The sequence below is a fragment of the Labrus bergylta genome, chromosome 17 (genome assembly GCF_963930695.1).
Source record: "Labrus bergylta chromosome 17, fLabBer1.1, whole genome shotgun sequence".
NCBI lineage: Eukaryota > Metazoa > Chordata > Actinopteri > Labriformes > Labridae > Labrus > Labrus bergylta.
In genome coordinates, this window is record NC_089211.1 from 16153139 (window position 1) to 16175703 (window position 22565).

Below are 22565 nucleotides of genomic sequence, written 5' to 3' on the forward strand. Positions count from 1 at the left end.
TTAAATTTGTATGTAACCACTGAATTCATAATATTGCTTTAAAAACATGAAATGGTGCATTATTATTTATTAAAATATCCCATTTTGAGAGTTCTGCTAAATGCTGATTGTTGTTTCTCAAAACAGGTTATTCCTAATTAATGATGAAAGATGATCCCTTAGCTCCTAAATGCCACAGCTCTGTTGAAACGTGTTTGCAAATGTTGCTGTCTACTGGCATCAGATTCATTCTTGTGGAGGATGCAGCCTCTTAATGATGCCACCTCTTTGATCATTGTGTGTGTCCTTCGTGTCCACAGGGAACAGCGGGAAAGCCTGGCCCACGCGGACAGAGAGGACCAACTGTAAGTCTTACTCAGCAGACTCGTGCTCATGTACAGATGGCCAGCTTGGCACCTGAGTGGAAATGAAGCATCAACACCGAGCATGCTTAGGGGAAACTCCTACACTTTTAACTGTGGATTGTGACATATTTTAGGTCACAAATATCTCTTTAGACCTTTTCTAGCGTTGTAATCTTTTTTTTTTAAGGGCCCAAGAGGAGAGAGAGGACCAAGAGGACCAACAGGGAAAGCCGGACCTAAGGTGTGGAAATTATACTACATCAGTTTCTCTTGAGTATTTCATGTTGAAAGGACACCATTAACTCCCTTTTTTGTCTCTCCAGGGTAACTCAGGAAATGACGGCCCACCTGGACCTCCTGGTGAGAGGGTATGTGCCATCACGTTGTTATGAAGTCTTTTTTTATTTTCTCTTCACATGTTTTGTTTGCAGAGGTAATTGACCGGGATTCATTTGTTGTCTGTTTCAGGGTCTTCCAGGGCCTCAGGGACCAACAGGTTTCCCAGGACCAAAAGGCCCTCCTGTAAGTTTTATCTAGGTGTCTATATATAAGCCAGTGGTTGTCCTTTATTATTCTGTCCACCTAAATTCTTGAATTTCTATGAATTTCTCAGGGCCCTGCAGGGAAAGACGGACTGCCTGGACACCCTGGACAGAGAGGAGAGACTGTGAGTAGATGAGTCTGATTACTCAGCTCCTTAACCGTATTCCACAGAATAATTTGTACGACAGTAAAGTTTTTTTTTTCTTCTGTTATTCACAGGGTTTCCAAGGAAAGACTGGACCACCTGGCCCTCCTGGTGTTGTTGGACCTCAGGTGAGTCACAGTAATGGACCATCTTGCACTGTTGCTCACTCATAATGTGTGTATAATTAGTTATGGTTTCCTTTACAAAGATAAGATATCGGATAAGAGCACTCCCATCATTTTGTTTCCAAGCGAAAAAATTGATTTATCCTTGTACCTATATCACGAGCCATGACTTAAGTGTTGTTTATACTCTTTCATATTAGCAATGGGCTCTTCATCCATTATGCATAGTCGCTTAACAGACTTTCCCTCCCAGCCGCTGTGCTAATGCCAGCTGAGAGCACTGATGATAGCAGAGCTGTATGTGGCCTTAATGACTAGTAAGCCTCCCACACAGCAAATGCTCAGCCTCTCTGCGCCATGTTTTGCAAAAGCTGGAGAAATTTTAACGTCTTCTTTGTATCAAATTGCTGATTCTGCTCACAGTGTTCCTCCGATGTAGTTTTGTGTCTTCACACCTCCTCTGCAACTTGGAATAATGCGGTGTTGTGATTTTATTGTTGCCTTTTCTCTCTTTTTCGATTGTAGGGACCAACAGGTGAGACTGGACCAATGGGAGATCGAGGCCACCCTGGACCCCCAGGCCCACCTGGAGAGCAGGGTCTACCTGGAGCTGCAGGGAAAGAAGGAGCTAAGGTGCTTAATTTAAAATGCTATTCATTTAGCCCCCCATTCATTTAGCCCCCTATTAGCGTAATCTGTAATAACTCTAGTTTTTCACATTCCAATCCAGAATTTGTGTTTTATAGGAAGATTTCACTTACGTGTATTTGGGAAATACATTGACACAAAGTCATACGCTGTGTTCATATGATCAATGGTAATTTTCTTTGACCAATAGGGTGACCCCGGTCCCGCTGGCCCAGCAGGTAAAGATGGTCCACCTGGGCCAAGAGGTTTCCCTGGTGAGAGAGGACTGCCTGGCCCTGTGGTAAGAATTGCCTTCTGCTCAGTACAATAGCATCACACAAATTCAATATCTCTCACAGCTTGCTTATTGCATAATAGTTCTGGGCAATTAAATCAGCTGTGGTGAACTTCAAGAGTCAGACATGATATCAGATCCCCGAGTGGGCTTCAGAACAGGAACAGTGTGCTCCAGGCTGTTGATTTTTTAAATTTTTAATGTTTTATTCCAACTTGACAAAGTCGTGTTCTGGTTCTTATGCAATTCACGTTGTTTTTCTTCGGCATACTTTGAAGGAAGGTAGAAATGGCTTTTCGTTTAACTCTAGGATGCATGAATTATGCTGTACACCTGTTCATTTGTTATGTAAAGGACATTTGAAGCAGTTTTTTTAGTAAATAACTATCCTCATCTGCTCCCAGCCTCAACTTTGGGAACTATAGGAGGTTTTCCACCTCATGCTGTTTGAAGATAGCGAGTCCAGTGAAAGGCAGGAAGTGTGCTTCTCCAACAGATGTGTTTGTTTTCTAAAGCCTTCATTTTTTTCTGTACTGCAGGGGGCTCACGGTCTGAAAGGGAATGAGGGTCCTCACGGCCCACCTGGTCCTGCTGTGAGTACAATTTACTGCATCCGTATCATCAGACTGTCACTTTTATTTTCTCACTCTTACATTCTGTTTTCTTTCTCCATCTCTGGAAATTGTTTTTTGATAGTAAAGATCCCACCCTTAGTTGTTAAAAGCTTTTACATTATTTTGATAAGCTTGATTTTCAAATTCTATTTCAGTGTTTAATACTTGATCTCTTTAGTATTTTCTTGTCAGATTTGATTGTCAGATTGATTAATTTCAATGTCATGTAGGGTTCTCCTGGTGAACGTGGTCCTGCTGGCCCAGCCGGGCCCACAGGTCTCCCTGGTCGCCCTGGCCCTCAGGGACCCCCAGGTCCTGCTGGAGAGAAAGGTGGACCGGTAAGGCCATCAGATTTCAGAGAAAGTTGTTAAAATTGAGAAAATTGTAAATAGATAGAGCATTGTTGACATTCTGGTGTTGTATTTTGGTTAAAAAAAATAGGGAGAGAAAGGACCCCAAGGCCCAGCTGGTAGAGACGGTATTCAGGGACCTGTGGGTCTGCCAGGACCTGGAGGACCTCCTGGACCACCTGGAGAGGACGGTGACAAGGTGATTTGCTATTTTCTTGATAAAGCAAAGAGAAATATAATTAAATTCTTAAATCTACATTGAAATTTTCAATCATTAAGCTCTCTGCATAACACAAACACATTTATACTCATTACATACATTTATAATCACCGTTATACAGAACATGCACACTTAACCACCTTACAAAGACACTAAACTTTACAGAAGAGATCTGAGGCAGATATCCTCTGCTCTCTCTCCCTGTGACCTTAAACGCTCAGAGGGGAATTTGTCTGACAGAGTTTGCATCGATCAACAGATCTTTAAAAGGTGAACCTACCTTGTTTCAGCTTTGTACTCTTCCGCACAAACAGGCGGAGGAGAAGAAGAAGAAGGTACTTTGTGACAGTGAGAGAATGTGTGAAAGTGACCCTTTAGTATTCTGAGGCGGGTGCAACTCCTCATCCAATCTGAAAACATTTGCAGAAAGATCAGCTACAAATATACTCAAAGGATGATCCCTCATGCTTTGAAGAATGCCTCAGTTCTTAACCGGCCTTACAATGTTCCCTGCAATGCAGGCGGACCTGGTGAATACAGAGGGGTATATGCCATGTAGATAAAAAGCCAATGTTTACACACGTTGAGACTCTTTCTTATTATTAGTCTCGTCCACGGAAAAGAGAACAACCCCAGGCCTTTATTTAAGACACTAATACTGCCTCACAAAAGAGCTTTGTCTGACTCAAACCAAATAGTAATTGCCTCTGGCAGTTATTAACATTATTTATCTAAAATCCCACAGCATGTGCACGCTTTGAAATAAAAGGTGTAAGGTTCCTCACTGTGGGAATGATGGTGCAAACAGGCTGAGATGGGGACTTATTATCTATTCTGTTTGGACGGCTAGTAGCGCCAGTGACTCATCATGAGCCCCACTTGCTTTAGAAGTGAATTATCTTTGACATCGTTTGTCAGAAAAGGAGGGATGTAATTGAAATACTAATGGGCAGATCTCTATAAAAGTGTCTTCTGAAAAGAAGTGATATGATTTAGTTTAGAATGTAATCTACTTTTAATATGTCAGGGTCTTTTCTCTGGAGTATTATATATGTGTTTTAAATATTTTTCATTTCATATTTTTTTTCTGCCTGTCTTAAATTGTGTGCGTCTTTGTTTCCCAGGGAGAGCTTGGAGAGCCAGGACAGAAAGGAGGCAAGGGTGACAAAGGAGAGCATGTAAGTACTTAACACCTAAATGGGGTTCTTATGATGCCTGAGATCTTATGGCAGGTCATATTTTACTCTGGATTTATGAGTTTTAAAGTTAATTTAAGCAAAGGATAAGCTTGTTGGTCATCTTTTTGTTTTTCCTTCTCCTCAATAGGGTCCACCTGGTCCCACTGGTCCTCAAGGCCCCGTTGGAGCACCTGGTCCTGCTGTACGTCTCTAGTTTGCATTCGTTGATTACGTCATAACATGCCTTATCTAATGTATATATTGAACCAAAAGAATCATCAACTATTTTTTTCTCCTGGTTGTGACTGATACAGGGTGCAGATGGTGAGCCTGGTCCCAGAGGGCAGCAGGGTCTGTTTGGCCAGAAGGGAGATGAAGGATCTAGAGGATTCCCTGGACCCCCAGGCCCAGTTGGGCTGCAGGTACGATCTGCAAAAACAAATTTAAAATGAAGTCAATGTTACTAATGACAAACACGGGGACAGTATGATTTAATCGTCTGCACACTCCTTTAGGGTTTGCCTGGACCTCCTGGTGAGAAAGGTGAAACTGGAGATGTCGGTCAAATGGTAAGAGCTTGATACTATTTTATACTTTAAATAAGGGCTTTAAAGATGTGAATAGCGGTTTGCAGGAGACATTTCTTGGCTAATGAGACTCTATTCTCTCTTCTATATAGGGTCCACCTGGTCCCCCTGGCCCTAGAGGACCCTCAGGACCCCCAGGAGCTGATGGCTCTCAGGGACCTCCTGGTGGTATTGGAAACCCAGGTGCTGTTGGAGAAAAGGTAAAATACTCTTCAGCAATGTGCTGGGAAATGTTGTGTAGGTGAGGTTGTCTTTAGGCAGTTCATGCAGCCAAATACCAATCAGATGAATTTTTATGCTGAATTTCGATCCTCATTATAAATGAAATCTACAAAGTCAAATTAACTCCTTTCAGTTCCAATCTTTTGTGCCTCTTTACTGTTGATAATTTCCATAGGTATACTTCAAGAAACTAAGTAACTCTACTGTCACTTTTTTGTGTGTGTTCAAGTTTGCAATGTGACAGCATTAAAATCATTGTCCACCAAATTCATTTTGTGCATATTAATACAACAGAAACGGTCCCCCTAAAACATGATTACAACATGTCAAAGCTGTTAAAGAACTGCTGTTAAAGAACAGGGCATAATGGAAGCCGACTCCACATGCTGACTTGAGTTCCTTCAATTTATAGTTTATTTATTGTGCTTCAGCTTTTTGTTCCAGATGCACAATACATCTGAAGATGTAAAGTTTTAAAGTTATGATTCTGCAATTTTTTCCATAGAGGCAGAAAACCCCAAAAAAGGTCCCGAAGGGGGCATAATATTTTGTACCTCGGACTACTCCTGCACCTGATTGAGTGGATATCTTTCATTGAAATGTCTCTGTAAGAAAGGTTGAGATACACTTTTTATCCGGTTGGCAGATTCAGCGTGCTTGCAGTTTGTTTGATTGCCCTGCGGTAAAGATGCTGAATGATGCCTCTTTACAAGGCTTTTGCCTCTGTTAATATTTCCCGCGCCTCTTTGTACAGTATGATACCCTTTTAAAATGTGACATGATCATTTTTTTCCCGTCCCACAGTAACAGATGCACAGCACATCTAATGGACAGGCTGCCATCCTCGACAGTGCTGTGGCTTGGTGCAGAGGGTGTAAATAGATACTCAAAGGCACTCTTCTCGCAATCCTAAGATGATAAATGTATTATTAAAATCAGCTCCTGTTTTTATTTGTTGCTGCTGTTTCATTGTGTAGCTTTTGCAGCAACCAAGCTGCAGTGCTCTGTACCTTCTCATTGCTTTCTGCTCGTATTGATAGTGTGATTTGCATTATCTAGTTCAGTCAATAGAATCACCTTTTGCTCCCTTATAATCTCCCATAGGATGTCTTGTCCTTCTACGGTGCAAACAAACACAGTGCTTTTTTGGCCCTAATCACTCTTTAGCTGATCCAGCGCTTTATTAGCCGGCACAGGGAGCCAACAAGCAACTGAGCTTAGGCTTTTTTTTTTTCTTTCTGTAAACACACCCGTCTTATTTCTGTGATGAACAGCTGTCTGTCATGCTCTTGCTTTCCCCGGTCTCAGCAGATTTTTCCCAGCATACCCTTGTGGGGGAACATGAGCAGGTTGTCATGGGCCTGTGCATAATTTCTCGGATGCAACATTGCATTTAGAGCAGAGGAGTACGCTGCTAATACAGAAGGATCAGTCATGCTTTCAAACAGGCGTACCAACTGCTTAGAGTGGATTTCTCAACGGCAACAAGAGAGAGTTTGGAAGGCAGCCAGTCACTAATTTAGAGGAGCAGCAGCTTACAATGCAGAGCTTTTTGTTCATGCTACAGAGAGTCTGGATATGCTCATCATAACACATCACCACGCAGCTCATCATTTGGTGCTATTGATTGACTACTGGTCTTCAAAACATTGCACTGGCAAAACAATTCCCCTGAAACTAGTATGGCAGACTGCATCAGCTGCAAACCTCAGCAGGGAGGACTGTTGTCTTATTTGACAGTGAATAACGATAGCGCCCAGTGTATAGGTGAGTTGACAGGGGCAACTATCCAATAAGGCATGAGGAAGAGGACAAGATATATGTGAAGGGTCCAGGAAGAACAGTGAGGTCAGCGCCCTCCAGTGCTCCAGCCACCCAATCTGCCCACACTTGATGGATTGAAACCTCTTGTGTCATCTCTTTCTATCGCAATTTGGGTGGTGAGAAGGGCACCGGGACAGTGAGGGCTGCTGTAAATGATGGGATTTTTAGAAGCATGTTGGCTCAACAAATCAGCTTTCTGATAATGTATGCCTCTCTAACCTTCCCTACCCCTTTTCCTCTCTCTTTCCAGGGAGACGCTGGTGAAACAGGAGAACCAGGTCTTCAGGGAGAAGTTGGCCCACCAGTAAGTTATCTGAACCACTGTCCTCCATTTTAATTAGCTGGACTCCAAATGAGTTAATGTACAATGACGATAACATAGAATGACAATTCAAAATTAGCATTTTTCCGTATGTTATCTTCTAGTATTGCTGATAAGCATCTCTAAACAAACATGTTATGATTCCAGGGGTCAAGAGGAGAGCGAGGAGAAAAGGGAGAAGCCGGCCCTGCTGGTTCAGCTGGACCTCCCGGCCCTAAGGGTCCCGCTGGAGATGACGGTCCCAAAGGCAGCCCTGTTAGTTTTGTTCCATCTTTGACTTCCTGAAATATACTATGTCTTATAAATCAATGGAACTCTACAAGCAATGACCTTGAACTTTAAATCTAGTCCGCAAAAAGAAGTAATGCAACTTTCATTGATTTTCAGGGCCCAAGTGGTTTCCCAGGTGACCCTGGTCCCCCTGGAGAGCCCGGTCCAGCTGTATGTATTGCTTCATACAGCTTATTTATGATACTGTATTCTTTGGCGTTTTTGTTTGATGCATAATTGAGAATCTGTGTAATTCTTATGCAGGGGTTAGACGGTCCAGCTGGTGATAAGGGAGATGATGGAGAGGCTGGTCAAGCTGTGAGTGTCACAAACTACTTATTGCTTCACCATACCATTTTGTGTCATTTCTAAGTGTGAATTCATTCATATAAATTTCCATTTAAAATGACAAAATGACTACTGTTTGATTTTTGAACTAGGGTTCCCCTGGACCCACTGGAGAGTCTGGTCCCTCTGGACCACCAGGAAAGAGAGTAAGTCTTATCCTTGTTTTACAAAATGTTAAACATTCTGTCTTTTTATCTACACTATTAATCTCTGACATTACTTCCTTTTAAACAGGGCCCCCATGGAGTAGCAGGACCTGAGGGAAGACAAGGAGAGAAGGGAGCCAAGGTAACATATCCAACAAATACAGATTTTCTTCTCACTTTGAAACCAACAGTCTCAAGTCGCGAGCAAAAAATTAGCAAGGAACCAATTTGTTTGTGTTTTTTCTGTTTTGTTTGAAAGGGAGAGTCTGGCTTGGAAGGTTCCCAAGGAAAGACCGGTCCTGTTGGCCCTCAGGGATCACCTGGCAAGCCCGGTTCTGAAGGTCTCAGGGGTATCCCCGGCCCAGTTGTGAGTAGAGTGTTTCTCCCATTTACGCTAATTAATCACAGTCAAGTTATGTTCTGTAGTCTGTTAAGTCAGCTTAAAGGCAAGTGTACATAAATGGCTTTTAATAGACTGTCCTGGTATTAAAAACACTATTTTTTGTTTATCCATGCAGGGAGAGCAAGGTCTGCCAGGTCCTTCAGGCCCTGATGGACCTCCTGGACCCATGGTAAGTGGAATCTGCCTTTAAGTTGAGGTCTTTCACATGATGTAAGGGTCTAGTATAAATTCTTATTCAACGGTTTCTTTAAATCCATCTCACAGGGTCCTCCTGGTTTACCTGGTTTGAAAGGAGACTCTGGTGTCAAAGGAGAAAAGGTAAGTCACTTCTGCATCAAACCACAATGAATGCTTTTGTGCAGGGCCTAAGAAGACTAATGGCTCTATTTACTGACAGATTGATTAGATCAGTTGTTTGCCCCAAGCCATCAAATCATTACCCTTAACATTAGAGGGCCTGCCAGATAGATGTATTATACAGCTAATGTTTATAATGGTGCATTATTGAGTGCTGTATTGATAATATATGTGTTTGTGCCTCGCTCTCTTCCTCTCAGGGACATCCAGGTCTTATTGGTCTAATCGGACCCCCAGGTGAACAGGGAGAAAAGGGTGACAGAGGTCTTCCTGGTCCTCCCGGATCACATGGTTCCAAGGGTGACAATGTAAGTACACCAAACTCCATTGGAGTCATCGTGAAAAGGCCTACACATGCTCACTCATGTTTTTGTTTTTTATTCTGTAGAGCAAAGACAGACTGTGAGCGTTGTGGGAGAGCAGAGCTATTTCTGCCAATAATCCTCCTACTGAAAGTTATTGATAATCTTTGTCTTTTATAAAATTTAGAACAGCCAAAATGAGGCTTTCGTCAATACTGTAGCATGAAAAACAAACAATGCTTCTTCTGTCTTCACCGAACAAGAAATAAATTCACACTCCTTTCATTTTCCTGCTTCAGGGTATTGCTGGTCCTACAGGTCCTCTTGGTCCCCTCGGTCCTCCTGGATTGCCCGTAAGATGACGTTGATCAATATGTGTTGTTACTGACTAGTGTGTAATGTCTGAGCCAGTTTTGATTGCGTGGTCATTGTTGTGTCTTTTAGGGTCCTCCTGGTCCCAAAGGAGCTAAAGGATCATCGGTAAGTGCTTCTCTGAAAGCTACACTTCTGAACAGAAGGTCAAATGTTACTGAAGGTCAAATAAACAGAAACAAGAACTTATCACAACAGTTACAATGTAATTTGTGTTTTAGGTAATAACGTTTTTTTTTTTCATTTGTCCTGCTCAGGGTCAAACTGGACCAAAGGGAGAGACTGGTACAACTGGACCTCCAGGACCTCCAGTAAGTTACATAGGCAGACTTTAAATTATATACTTATCCTTAGCATGAAACATTTTCCTCTTAGTTCTGTAGACAATTCCATGATTCACACCCTAATTCCTGATTTGTATTTGTCTTTCCATCTCTCATCTCCACATAACAGGGCCCTCCCGGAGATGTGATCCACCCGCTCCCCATCCAGTCTTCCATGAAGGGCAGAAATCGAAGAAATATCGATGCCAGCCAGATGATGGACGAAGCAGCCGTCGATGCCAACTACAAGGACTATGACGACGGCATGGAGGAAATCTTTGGCTCTCTAAACTCCTTGAAGCTTGAGATCGAGCAGATGAAGCACCCCCTGGGAACACAGGCCAACCCGGCTCGTACCTGCAAGGACCTGCAACTCTGCCACGCTGATTTCCCTGATGGTTTGTATTCCACTTTGTATGAAACCAGGCATTAGGTGAATGTTTTATAGTTATTAGTTACTGCCCTGATTTGGCCGTTGTGCGAATTTAACTGGGTGATACACTCGTGTTGTTAATTGGCTCTTGCCCAATTTGAACTGTGTTGTATGTTGCTGCAACTTGCCTTCGTTTAAGAAACACCAATGTAACCACACACTCACTGCAGATAGTATAAACCCTAAAATTTTGTATGACAAGGTCCAGGATACACAGAATAAAAAAATCCAAAGGGGATTTCATTTTGGTGAAAACATATTGAGTTAAAATGTTGTGTGTTTTGAGTGTTCTGAGAGATTTAATGCCATTGTGTCCCTCCTCTGTGATTTTGTCATGAAATTATTAAGTTGGCAGTGAAAGAAAAAAATATCTGATATACTTTTAGGCTTTTGACAGTCTTCAGACTAAATGGTTAATCAATGAAAAAAGAAAATAGTTTGCAGTTTCATCTAGAATGAAAACAATTAGTTGGTATAAAGATTTTGATGCTGAATTAATTGAAATAAATGCCACCAACAACAGCATGCTTTAGTGTTTCACACAAGATATGTCATGGTTGCCTTTAGTACGAAAAAAGAACATTGTCTCTGTATAAGATCTCAGAATTTTATATCAATACAACACAGATACAAGAAACATGCTCTCTAAGCTCAACAATACATTGTAAGTACTTACCTTGACCTTGAGGAGGACATTATAGACGTCAAATCATCGATGCACCATAATTTCTCCCTCTCTCTCTTTCTGTTTTCTCTCTTCATGTCTTCAGGTGAGTACTGGATCGATCCAAACCAGGGCTGCTCTCGGGACTCCTTCAAGGTTTACTGCAACTTCACAGCAGGTGGAGAGAGCTGCATCTACCCAGACAAGAAGTCTGAAGGGGTATGTCTGACCATGTATACACAAACATTTTCATTAACACACAGGTGAGGTTGAGCATTCAGAGAGGTTGGAAGTAATAGTAACATGATGTTGTATGAAAAGGATTTTCGATTTTTTTTGATTGACAGTGAAGTAAGCAGAATACACAAGATAAGTGAGGGGGTTGTCTTTTTTTTAAAATAATTTCTTCTGGGGAAAAGGGTTGTGAATACTGTATGAATGACTTGACATCTCAAGACAGCACTAGTTGCAACAGTTACTCTATTGTACCCACATATGTACCCATTTAATTAGCCTCCATGTGAAATCCCCTCAGAGCAATAAAACACAATACGCATGTGCAAGTGTGTGACCCCTCAAAGATATATATATATAGATATATATATATATATTTATAAAGTATATAAAACTGTGTTTGTGATGGTAGGTGTCTGTTAAAATACCCACGAGGATTTGAGATCCAGTTTGTGAGTGCAAGTGACCCTACAAAGATAGAATGCTTGTTTAGAGTACGGACCCCACAAAGTGAGGTTAATGTGTTTGAGTGAGTGTATCAATTTAAACCCCTTCAAGGACACAATATTCAATTTGTGTGTGTATGTGTGTGTGTTTGGTTGTGACCACACAAAGATTTATTTACAGTAGAGATAAAAGCTTACGCAATTGTATTGAAGAAAAAAAATCTATCTCTGCAGAATGTAGGAACCAGTTCTTGTGTTTTGTGTTTTAATGAGTGCCTTTGAAAAACTATGGACAAACATCCTTAACGTCAGTTAAGTTCTGACAGTTTGTAACTGCAGGGAGGAAAGCACATGAATTCATTCTGGTTGATATTGTTTCAGTGCCATTTTTAGATGCAAGACCATTAAGGACTTTATTACCTGATAAGCCTTTGGCAGGTGACTGGCGCGCTGAGAAGACGTTTGCTTTGTGATACACGAGTGTGTAGACGAGAGGAGCGCTAGCAGAGTGGTGAAACATTGGGAACACTTTCTATGACAAGCCAGGGGTTGTGTTATAGCACAGTGCTACAGCCACTTTAATGATCCCACTCACCAGGCCTCAGAGGAGAAGGAGTTTGCTTTAGCTAGGAATAATGAAGCAGACTTTTTATAGCGTGTTGCTGATGGGCTGCTCTCATTTGTGTCAGGGGGTTAAAAAAAAAAAAAAAAAAAGGCTGGGTTGCCAATCTCTGGAACAAGACTGCAAACACTCCCACATGCATTTAGGCTGGCATTATTTTTTACAAGCGCACATAGTTATACAGCCCACGTATTGCACAGAATCACATAGCCTGACATGCTATCGAGGGTTCTAGAAAAGTTGTAGCAAGGATATATATTTCCTCCTCCCCTCCTCTCCTGCGAAAACAACTGAAGGTCACCTTCAAGGCAGCGTGGCTCTAATGTATGCCATCTCCCAGTGATATTGTGATCTCCGGCACATCATTCATTAGCGCATTAAGCTATTGATGACAGTTCCGTATCAAACCCTGCTATCTAATTATGGTGAAATTCATCATTGTCATAGTGAAGATCATTGCAGCTGTGCCCTGTTGGCCAATTCACAGCTTTTAATGGCATAACAAAGTCAGTACACCATGGCTGCACAGCACTAACACTGAACAGCAGGGATAGAGGCCGCAGTATAAGAACTCCTCGCAGGCGATCATTTCTTAATTAATCACTGTGTACTCATGAATTTTTCAGCAGCAATTAGCTGCCAGCTACAGTTTGTACTCTACAAAATGGCATAATGGCTCGCTAAAATTTTCTGCCCAGGACCGATTGGCGTAGTTAAGTACTGTTTCAGGCCTGGAATATTCCTCAAGAGGAGGAACAGGGGAGAGGGGATGTGTTTCTGTTAGATCTGTTGCTTTAACCATGCTGTTTTTTTCCACCTCTGCCTCTCTGTTGATGTATGCCCCCAGGCTAGGCTCACATCCTGGGTTAAGGAGAATCCCGGCTCCTGGTTCAGTGAATTCAAACGTGGTAAACTGGTAAGCCCGACTTTTCCCAAATCCTTTTCCCTTCCCTGAATGCCTTTTATATTTTACAGAGCAAAATGGCAAAATGGCCGAAAGACTCGCCAGGCACATGGTATAGTCACTACAAGAGAGGTTCACTGGTAAGTCGTCCGGCCTGAGGTGCCCAGAATCCTGGTGGACTCTGGGTGCCTTTATGGCTCTGCATGGTTCTGCCCTTCAAAGTATGTACATGCGGTGGCACCTTGCTTGTTGGTTGGAGTGCATGATTGAGCACGAGCTGCACTCACTTTCAGTCCAAAAAACAAAACAGGTGATGCTCTTACAGGGAAATGGAGGAGAGGTTTGGGGGCGGTACAGGCAAGATTTACTTGCAGTGAAAGAATATATTTTAAACCTAATGGAGTTGAACAAATAGAAAACAGTGTACTCCTGTTTCTCTGTTTAAATTCTTGGCTGTATATCCACTCCTCTGCTACATTAAGAGAGCATCTCCTGAGAGTGACTGTGTGCCTTGATACTTCAATGACTCAGACGCAGCAGCATAACAATACATAGTGGATTTAATAGTGCAGACAAAAAGAACACCTGAGAGTGAATGCATCACTTTACACTTCTCTTCACACATAAGATTTTTTTTTAGTTTCCTCAGCAGGTCATTCATTCCTCACGTGGGGGGAAAAGTGTCATTCCTTCTCTGTGCTGCAGCCATTCAGCCCCACTCACATTCCCAGTGTCTCCCTTAAAACACTACTTAGATCCAGCAGAGCAGCTCTGAGTCAGACCAGGTCAAGCACTCAGTCACCACCCAGGGGCGTCTGGGTACTCAGTCACTGTTGACTTGCGGCTGTGATGATGAAGAGGTAATGTGTCTCTGGCGATGTCGGGCTGGATCCACACGCTAAGCGGGGTAGTGGGGGGATGGGGGTGGGCAGGGGGGATTAAGAGTGGTGGTGGGGTGAGAAAGACACAAGCATGAAGCCACCCTGACACTCTAAGGGTGGAAAACATCGGAATACTTTGAGCCACGGTGCTGACACTCATCGACATATTGCAAAAAATCTTAATTATGTGTATTTTGCAATTCAATTGCTGTCTGAAACAGTCATAAGCTCAGTTGGTGCGTAAAAAGATGGGAGAAAAATGATGCTGATGTCAAATTTGAGTGTCGACACTCTGGGTTTGTATTTGCATGTGTATGTATGCGTGAACAGTCGCTTATATGCAAGAGCAAGTCGAGAAAGAATACATCAAGTCTCTTGCTGCATGGATGCTGCATGCGCTCTCCCCTCAGTAAGTCCTGTTTGTCTGAAAGACGAAGCGAACCATGTGGATCTAATGGATTCCTGATGGTTGGTATGCAGATCAGTCACTTAGGGACACTAATGGGACCGGTTCCAAACGTGCTGTGTTATCAGGCAGGATTACAAGGCGATACAATCAGCTCAATGGGATAAATCTTGTTTTTTTCCTGTGATGAGCTCAAAAAGCTCAAGAATTCTAGGTTAATTCTAGGTTAATTACCAGGCAATTAGCATATCATTACTGCGACACATTTCCTATAAGGTAATTACATTCTCATGTACTTGCCATAATTTTCTAATATTGGATATGCATTTTACATAATTACATAATCAAGATTTAAATGTGGTGTTTAGTTATGCTTATTTTTGTACTTTGAAGGCAGAATTTTCCACATTAAGCTTTACACATTAGCACAGCTTCAAGGCAAGACACCTAGAAATACCACAGTGAATTGAAACCTTTTTTTTTTTCTTTTTTTTTTTTAAACACTAGTATTTGATGCCGGGAATTATGAAATAATATTTACTGTTTACAAATCCTAAACTATGTAAAGACCCACCCCCAAGCAGAAATGTATTTCATGAACATTGTGTGTGTGTGTGTGTGTGTGTGATGGGTGTGGTTGTTCTACATACAGCATTCTGTTGTAAGTAGTGAATTGATTATTGATAAATAGTGTTTTAATCCACAGGTGGAAAATAGTCCAAAAAGAATACATGCTTTCCTCCAATCTGAGTGACTGTTCTGAAAAATTCATTGCCTTGTGTTTTTTATAGATTAGTCCACTTTTTAAAAATGAATGTCTTTGATAAGGACAGACGTGCTGTCCTGTGGTATCCAGGCACAAGCAAAAAAAAACAACAATCCTGTTATGTTTTTGCTCTCCCAGAGCATAGCAGTGTATTAACTGTGTGTCCTTGGATGACACCTCCTTATTCCAACTCCGTTGTCAATAAGAAACACGTCCTACACGCCGAACACAGCAGTAAAGCAAATTAAAAGTCATAAATTAAATCAAGATGGCTCCCAAGAGACAAAAACACCGCAGTGTAGAGATTATAGTGTGTTCTAAATCTTTTTAGGATCCTCTCTCTGTGCACTCCAAGGGTCCCCTCCTACTGCTGTTACATTTTTGATGCTCAACTCCATCTTTCCTGCAGCTCTCCTACGTGGATGCGGAAGGAAACCCCATCGGCGTTGTCCAGATGACCTTCTTGCGGTTGCTGAGCGCGGCAGCCAGACAGAACATGACCTACAACTGCTACCAGTCGGTGGCGTGGCACGACCAGGAGCAGGACAACTACGACAAGGCCATCCGCTTCCTGGGCTCCAACGATGAGGAGATGTCTTATGATAACAACCCCTACATCCGCACCCTGGTCGACGGCTGTGCGGTAAGTGAAAAAGATGTTTGTGTCGGCGATTCCCAGGGTTCTTTGAATGATGAAGCGCTGTCAGAGAATTAAGTCCCTCTTGTCTTTGAAGTGGCTTTGCCATAAAAGCAAAGCAAAACTGTGTGATGTCTTTATATCTGAAGAATATTTGAACAAACTAACTCTCCCTCCTGCTGTGTTTCTCTCTCTCTGACAGTTGAAAAAGGGCTATGAAAAGACAGTACTTGAGATCAACACACCAAAGGTGGAGCAGGTGCCATTTGTGGACATCATGTTCAACGACTTTGGCGGCTCCACGCAGAAGTTCGGGTTCGAAGTGGGCCCTGTCTGCTTCATGGGCTAAAGACTGTTTACTGTGCAAATGGAGAAAAAAATTAAAGCATATATTTGTTTTCTCAGAAAAAAAAATAAAACAAAGTGAAAAAAGAATAGGACATTTGTAAAAAATAAAAAGAGTTACTTTTTTCCATAAAGCAACAAGTATGAGTAAATTGAAATCAAGTTGAGAATACAGAGAAATTTTTATAGGAGTAGAGGAAAAATAACCTTGGAACCTCAGTGTGCCTTCTCCATCACATGCAAGTTTTGAAACTGGATGTCAGATCCTGCCTCTTACACAACTCCAACGCACGCACAGATCTGTAAGCCCCCCATGTCATCACTTGATTAAGGTTGGTGTTTTTTACCCAATCAACGAAGGCGACCCTGAGAGCTGCAGCCGTACCAGACGCTCGCAGCATGTGCCATGGACTCCATCTGATTTGGCTTTTTTTTTTCTTTTGACTTTTCATCTCCCTGGCTTCTTCCACTTTTCTTTTTGTCGCTTTGTTTGCTCATTCACTACGGGAGCTTTGTTTGTGCATAATTGTCCTCCCCATTCTCTTGGAATGGATCTTATATATATATAAATATATATAAATAATTTTTATGTTTGTAAGTACATTCTGTATATTTTTTCCTGGTAATGTTTATTGCTTTTCTGGCTTCAAAACATGCATGTGACATGTCAATTGTGAGGTAGGAGATGATGGAAACGGGGATGACATAAAAAAATAAATAAAAACAAAAGAATTCAACGGAAAGTGAGGAAATTCGACTTGTAAATTAGAAAAAAACAAACGATTGGGGAGTCTTGTCTTGTTGCAGTTGTGGAGCACACTTTGTTGTAATTTAAGAGCAGAATGGAAATAAAAGATGGAAACAAGCTCTGTGATATTATGTGACAGTTTGATTTGCATAAGAAAAATACTACATTCCTCCTTTTATACCCTCTGAACAGAACACCTACTTTGGTGGCAATATCATTAACTTAATTAAAAGCGTCTTTTCTTAATCCCCCCTCCAATACTCATCTATCTGACTATGCAATGAGAGATGATGTCACATTTGAATGGCAAACACAAAGAAATCAAAAAACTAGGTGCTATATTCTCACTTCGGTGGTGCTATGTATTTTTCTACATGTTGTATGAATGAAAATATTTTTTTGGTGATAATATTCCATCACCAGAAGCCCCCCCACCCCCTCCCACCCTGCCTTTTTGACTCTTTCAACCACCATGCTTGGACACAGTTGGATCTTTGCTGCATCCATTCTGTTTTTGTTTGATTTCATGTTCAGCGGTTTGCATGCCATTTCTCTACATATCCCATCAGTTCAGCATGGTGGCGTTTGTTATCTCCTGCTTCAGCGGACCGCACAGAAAGTAAACTTGTTACAAAATGTTGGAATAACGACAGGAAAATCAGATGTTGGCTTTTGCATATCAATGTGCTAAAACGTTGAATTTTTTACTCTCACTGTTGCATCATCTGTGCCACAACAAAAGTGATGGAGTTGAGAAGGGGACATGTTGTGATTGGGCCAAAGGGTTATGGTCCAATCATGTTTTTGGTATTGAAGCCCTCCACCAAAGGTTTTATATTTTAGCTTTATGGGCCTCGATGGCTTGAAATCAACATTTTTGTATGGGAAACAACTTGAAATTATATTTTTTGATTTAAACGCAGTATAGTTGCAGGCCACTAAATTAGGCAGACTAAAGAGTTAGCTCATGCAGTATCAAAAAAATCGCTATTTTGTTGCCCTTATTGTAATTATGCTCTTTGTTCAAACTATGCACTCTCTATGCTTATGACCACTAGTATCTACCACAGAATTTTAAAGCTTTTCATACAAAGGTTTTTTTTTTTTATTTCCTTTTTTTTCAATCTTCAATATGTGACTTGAACCATTTCTGTTAAGGTAACTCAATATGCTTGTAGATCTTTGGCTTTATTTTTCATTGTGATGCAGTACACCCAAATTTCAAGAAAAGGACATTTTTTTGTAAATTTCCAGAACCAGCAGTGATGCTGCCATTGTTTTTTTTTTTTTGTAGATTACAATTTGTCTGTCTGTTTTGTTTGTTTTCACAGTCTTGTCAAACCTGTGTAAGGATAAGAAGATAGAAGTTATATTGGTTTTTATGTCAATAAATTTGAGTTTACTGTGGCCATCCACTCTTGTATGTCTTTTGAAGCATTAAAACCTATCTGTATGCATGAAATTGTAAAGTTTTTTTCTCTTGTTATAACTAATTTGTAGAGTTAAAGGATCTCCAACTCACCTTTTCTTTCATCGGGAGTTCTTCAATGGTCATGTCCGCTGTTGTGAAGTGGAGAGAAAAGTGATGAACTTGTAACTCTACCAAAGCCAATGTTCGTTTGTAGTATATTTATTGTATTATTTAAAATAAAAAATAAACGTTAAATGACACCATAGTGTAAGTGTAAGAGACGCCCTCTTTACATGCACACAGGAAAACAAAGTCAAAAGGTCATTAATTTACCACATGCTTTTTTTCCCACCACATACTGGCTAGAAAAGGCTCCTTTTAATGGAGACTTACAACATGCATTTGGCCAAATCCATTCACAACTTTTCGGCTTTTTGTGTGTGAGAATGTGTGTTCAAGGTCATATCTACACTATTTTAATGAATGAGTGCATGTCTGTTAAAGTGGGATACAGACGGGGCTATAGAGATGACCCACACAGTCTGTTGTAAGTGTGTCAAACAATTATTGTTCCACAGATTCTCAACAGGAAAGAAGAAGTTCTACTTCTCACGATTGACCATTCAGTCTATCATGGATTGTTTCCTGCTGATGTCTCCAGCATAGACTGCTTCCGGATAGACATTTTTGGACAGCTAATGTATTCATTTTCATTCCTCCAAGCTAATTTTTCAACACGGCCTGCAGTGCATAATGATAAGTATGGAAATACATGCATTCTATGTACAATAACTCCTCCACACTGAAGCATTTAATGAGAACCCCCCTTCGTGATCACTAGAATATATTTTTTACATTCTGATGCACCACTTATTTCAACAGTCTGTAATATTTAAGCTTTGATCAAATTGATGTTGGATAAGAAGACGTGCAACACTTGAAGCATCTCATTAGCAGGAAATCTTGCACAGTGCAACTTACCAAAAAGTTAGCCTAGCACAGCAAAACAAGAAAAAAAGTTGTTCTCCATGATACCATGATCAATATTTAATGCAGTTACTACAGGATGGATTGAGGACGATCAGATCAGAGTGTGTGGATTCTACTGAGGCAGCATCCTGGTGAGCAATGCAGAAACTGAAGCAAAAAAAAAAAAAAAGAAGCTAATTCCCCTTCTAAGCAGAAGTACTTCTATGCAGGGCTGATAAGTGGGGCATCAAAGTGGGTTGAGGTAACAAAAAAGCAGGATGGGCTTTAGCGCCAACCAATTATGGCAACAGGTGATGTTTCAAAGGATTAAAAAAAAGCACCCAAATGTAAGAAGCTTGTGAAACATTTGAGAAGAGCAGCTCTTTGAAATGTTGGTAGGTTTAGGGTTTGTAAGAAAACCCCTTTGGGGCATGCTGATGTGCTCGCAGAAAGAAGTACTCTGGGAAACTTACTGTGGAGCAAATCTTTCACCAAACGCTGAGTTAAGACTTGGCTGCTATGGGAACACCTGGAGGATAGACTATGGAGTACAAAAAGGTATCAATAGAAGGTATAGTTAAGATGAAAAAAATTATTGATGAAGTTAAAGTTCTGCACTCAAAATGCTACTTCTGTAAGAAAACATAACCATTTTCTAAATGTTCCTTCAATTAAAAGTGCCTGTTCTGCAGAAATATTGCCACCTTGATTGACACGATATTTACTATATCGTGTCAGTAGTATTAGCTACTCAATATAAAGCTAGTTTTTCAGACCCAGTGGTTCCTACCTAGGCATTATATTTGGAAAAATCAATCTATGCTTTTGTTATAATTTGGAAACAGTTCACGTAAGGACAAGTGTATATGAATAGATTACATCTAGCTTTGAGTGCAACTGCTGTACTCCCACCCTCTCCTTCCTAGCTTGTACATTTTTTTTTTTTTTACAATGGTCACAAACCGGGAAGGCTATTGCTATACCAGGATAGCAAATGCCACAAACATGGAGAGGAACTGAAAAGTTGGAACTGAATTTGTAGGGACACTTGGACAAATTACACGATGCCAATGGCTTAGTCACAACAGTTTACTGATCCATCACTGCCATTTCAGGGACATAACAAGAGGGAACCAGTAAAGATCCAAACACACCAAAACATGTATTTTTGGCTGTTAACGATAACTAACTGTTTCTTGCTGTAACTTACTTTTGATTTATGATTGCTTGTTTCCTTCCATCCATTACATGACTGCTTTTTCACTTTTTTTAACTTAACATTCTCATTCACAATTTTCACAAGTAACACAAAACTTATTGTCAGATGTTTGAAAGTGCTGTTGTGGTTGGGGAAGAGCAGGAGGGTCAAGCGGCACACATTTAAGAGGGAAAATTGGGACAGAGCCCTGTGTTAATGTGTAATTGCCTTGAGACTGTGGATCTGTGGCGAACAGAGCCCATTCATTGCCTGGCCCCGGCACCACTGACCTACTTACATATGAATCAGATAGTGGAGAGAAGGAGATTGTGTTACAACTCAGGGAGTGTCATATCAGAGTAATATTAATAACAGGCTTTTCCACTCTAATAGACTTGGAGATTAAAGAGCGGCTGCAGTTTAAGATTCTGCTTCTCTAATGTGATTAGGTCAGGCCTTTAGAGCATTACAAAGCTCAACATTACACGTCCTTGCAGGTGTATTAATCGTCTTTTGAGCCTCTTTATCATCGGATCAAAATTGGGAATTTTAAAAACATGATATGCTTTTGTCTCCTTTCACTAACCAACACAAAAATGACATCAGTTTTTAGAAGCCTTTATCTCCGGCTACAATAGGAACTAAGAATGATGACGCAGCTTGCTAAACAAATTGTAATTTAATACACTTGATGGATGTTAGGATCTCAAAGCGAACAGCCAAAATACAGGCACACAGCACAATTTATTAATGGCTCCAATTGAATTTCATTTATAAGAGACGTGTTTTCATCAGAAGTCATTTATATGATTGAAAGCAAATCGGTTATCGGACTGAATTCATCAGAGAAGAATTTGACTACAAGGTATACAGAGGACTAAGTGTGCCCCAGTAGCCTTGTGTTGTTTGCGTTGGTTCTAATGTCCAATTTAAAGCACAATGTAAAAATGTATGGAACCCCGAATTATACTATATGATACTGTACATAACGCGTTCACCACCAACTTCAATCAACACTTATTTTGGCAATATTTAGAAAAGTTCTCATTAATTGTGCTAACTGGCATTAGTTGGCCTTAGTTCTGCATTACTGGTTCATATATTAGAGTTTCAGTTTTGATCTGATTATGAATAGAGGAAAAGTCAGGGGAAAAGAAGGGAATACATTGGATAAATGAAAGTACATATTTTTCTTCAGATTCATTCAGTAGATGTTGTGAGGGAGTTACTGATTGGATGAGTGAGAATTTTACCTTTTGCTCAAAGTTCAGGGTTCCCCCAAAGACTTCCTCTGGGAATGGGGAACATTTGCTCCAAATTGAGTTAACTACAGTATATGTGTCACCAAAAACCAAAACTGTCGCCCTGCTCCTAATACTACACAAACAGTCAGGGGTCTGTCGCAATTTGAATGTCTGTACTAATCTTCATATAGGGATCTGTCCACTATATGTGCATGCATTTCATTCTGCACTTTGAAGGGATGCTACCAAATGTCAGGCGAAAATAGCCATCGTGACTATGCTAGCAAGGCAAAAACATACTTGAGCTGTCCTCTGAAATATCCAGCACGATGGATTTGCAGTGTATCTGGATGTTAATACCCTTTTCATTTTTGCTCAGACCTCCACAAATAAGCCAAGGTCATCACCTTAATGACAGCAACAGCCCTGAAGATAGAATAGAAGTGTAATGTCTTTTTTCAGCCTTAATGCTTATTGTGGGGCTATTTTTGTGTCTTTATTGTGCAAACAAAAAAGGCTGTCCGCAAGGTAGTAAGAAAAAGACGATTCATAGCAGAACTACACTACAATCAGACGATATTTGATGGTTGAGGTTAGAATGGTGCCTCTGCTTTTATTTGAACTACATTGGGGTTTTTTCTTCTCTCTTTTGTAGTATAAAATGTGTTTCTTTTTCATCTTTGAATCCGTGCATTTTCCTTGTTAATGCAAAAAAAAGAAGAAAAAAAGAAAGTTAACTG

General features: G+C 40.8%; 1 protein-coding gene across 3 annotated transcripts in view; it reads left to right on the top strand.

Moving 5' to 3' along the window:
• Positions 1 to 18679, top strand: part of col5a1 (procollagen, type V, alpha 1) — a 77862-nt gene extending 59183 nt beyond the window's left edge. For 2 of the 3 annotated variants that reach the window (XM_020634643.3, XM_065965989.1), the window contains 34 exons: positions 300 to 344; positions 532 to 585; positions 668 to 712; positions 813 to 866; positions 958 to 1011; positions 1107 to 1160; positions 1683 to 1790; positions 1996 to 2085; positions 2619 to 2672; positions 2924 to 3031; positions 3135 to 3242; positions 4388 to 4441; positions 4590 to 4643; positions 4756 to 4863; positions 4957 to 5010; positions 5121 to 5228; positions 7325 to 7378; positions 7544 to 7651; positions 7784 to 7837; positions 7931 to 7984; positions 8107 to 8160; positions 8249 to 8302; positions 8420 to 8527; positions 8679 to 8732; positions 8828 to 8881; positions 9121 to 9228; positions 9522 to 9575; positions 9667 to 9702; positions 9852 to 9905; positions 10048 to 10315; positions 11121 to 11233; positions 13164 to 13232; positions 15683 to 15916; positions 16113 to 18679. In XM_020634643.3, the coding sequence (XP_020490299.2) occupies positions 300 to 344; positions 532 to 585; positions 668 to 712; positions 813 to 866; positions 958 to 1011; positions 1107 to 1160; positions 1683 to 1790; positions 1996 to 2085; positions 2619 to 2672; positions 2924 to 3031; positions 3135 to 3242; positions 4388 to 4441; positions 4590 to 4643; positions 4756 to 4863; positions 4957 to 5010; positions 5121 to 5228; positions 7325 to 7378; positions 7544 to 7651; positions 7784 to 7837; positions 7931 to 7984; positions 8107 to 8160; positions 8249 to 8302; positions 8420 to 8527; positions 8679 to 8732; positions 8828 to 8881; positions 9121 to 9228; positions 9522 to 9575; positions 9667 to 9702; positions 9852 to 9905; positions 10048 to 10315; positions 11121 to 11233; positions 13164 to 13232; positions 15683 to 15916; positions 16113 to 16259 (2829 nt within the window). In that variant the 3' untranslated portion in view covers positions 16260 to 18679. Of the gene's footprint in view, positions 1 to 299; positions 345 to 531; positions 586 to 667; positions 713 to 812; positions 867 to 957; positions 1012 to 1106; positions 1161 to 1682; positions 1791 to 1995; positions 2086 to 2618; positions 2673 to 2923; positions 3032 to 3134; positions 3243 to 4387; positions 4442 to 4589; positions 4644 to 4755; positions 4864 to 4956; positions 5011 to 5120; positions 5229 to 7324; positions 7379 to 7543; positions 7652 to 7783; positions 7838 to 7930; positions 7985 to 8106; positions 8161 to 8248; positions 8303 to 8419; positions 8528 to 8678; positions 8733 to 8827; positions 8882 to 9120; positions 9229 to 9521; positions 9576 to 9666; positions 9703 to 9851; positions 9906 to 10047; positions 10316 to 11120; positions 11234 to 13163; positions 13233 to 13291; positions 13361 to 15682; positions 15917 to 16112 lie in introns of all 3 variants that reach the window. The other variant, XM_020634644.3, reaches the window with a different exon arrangement.
• The last annotated feature ends 3886 nt before the right edge of the window (positions 18680 to 22565 follow it).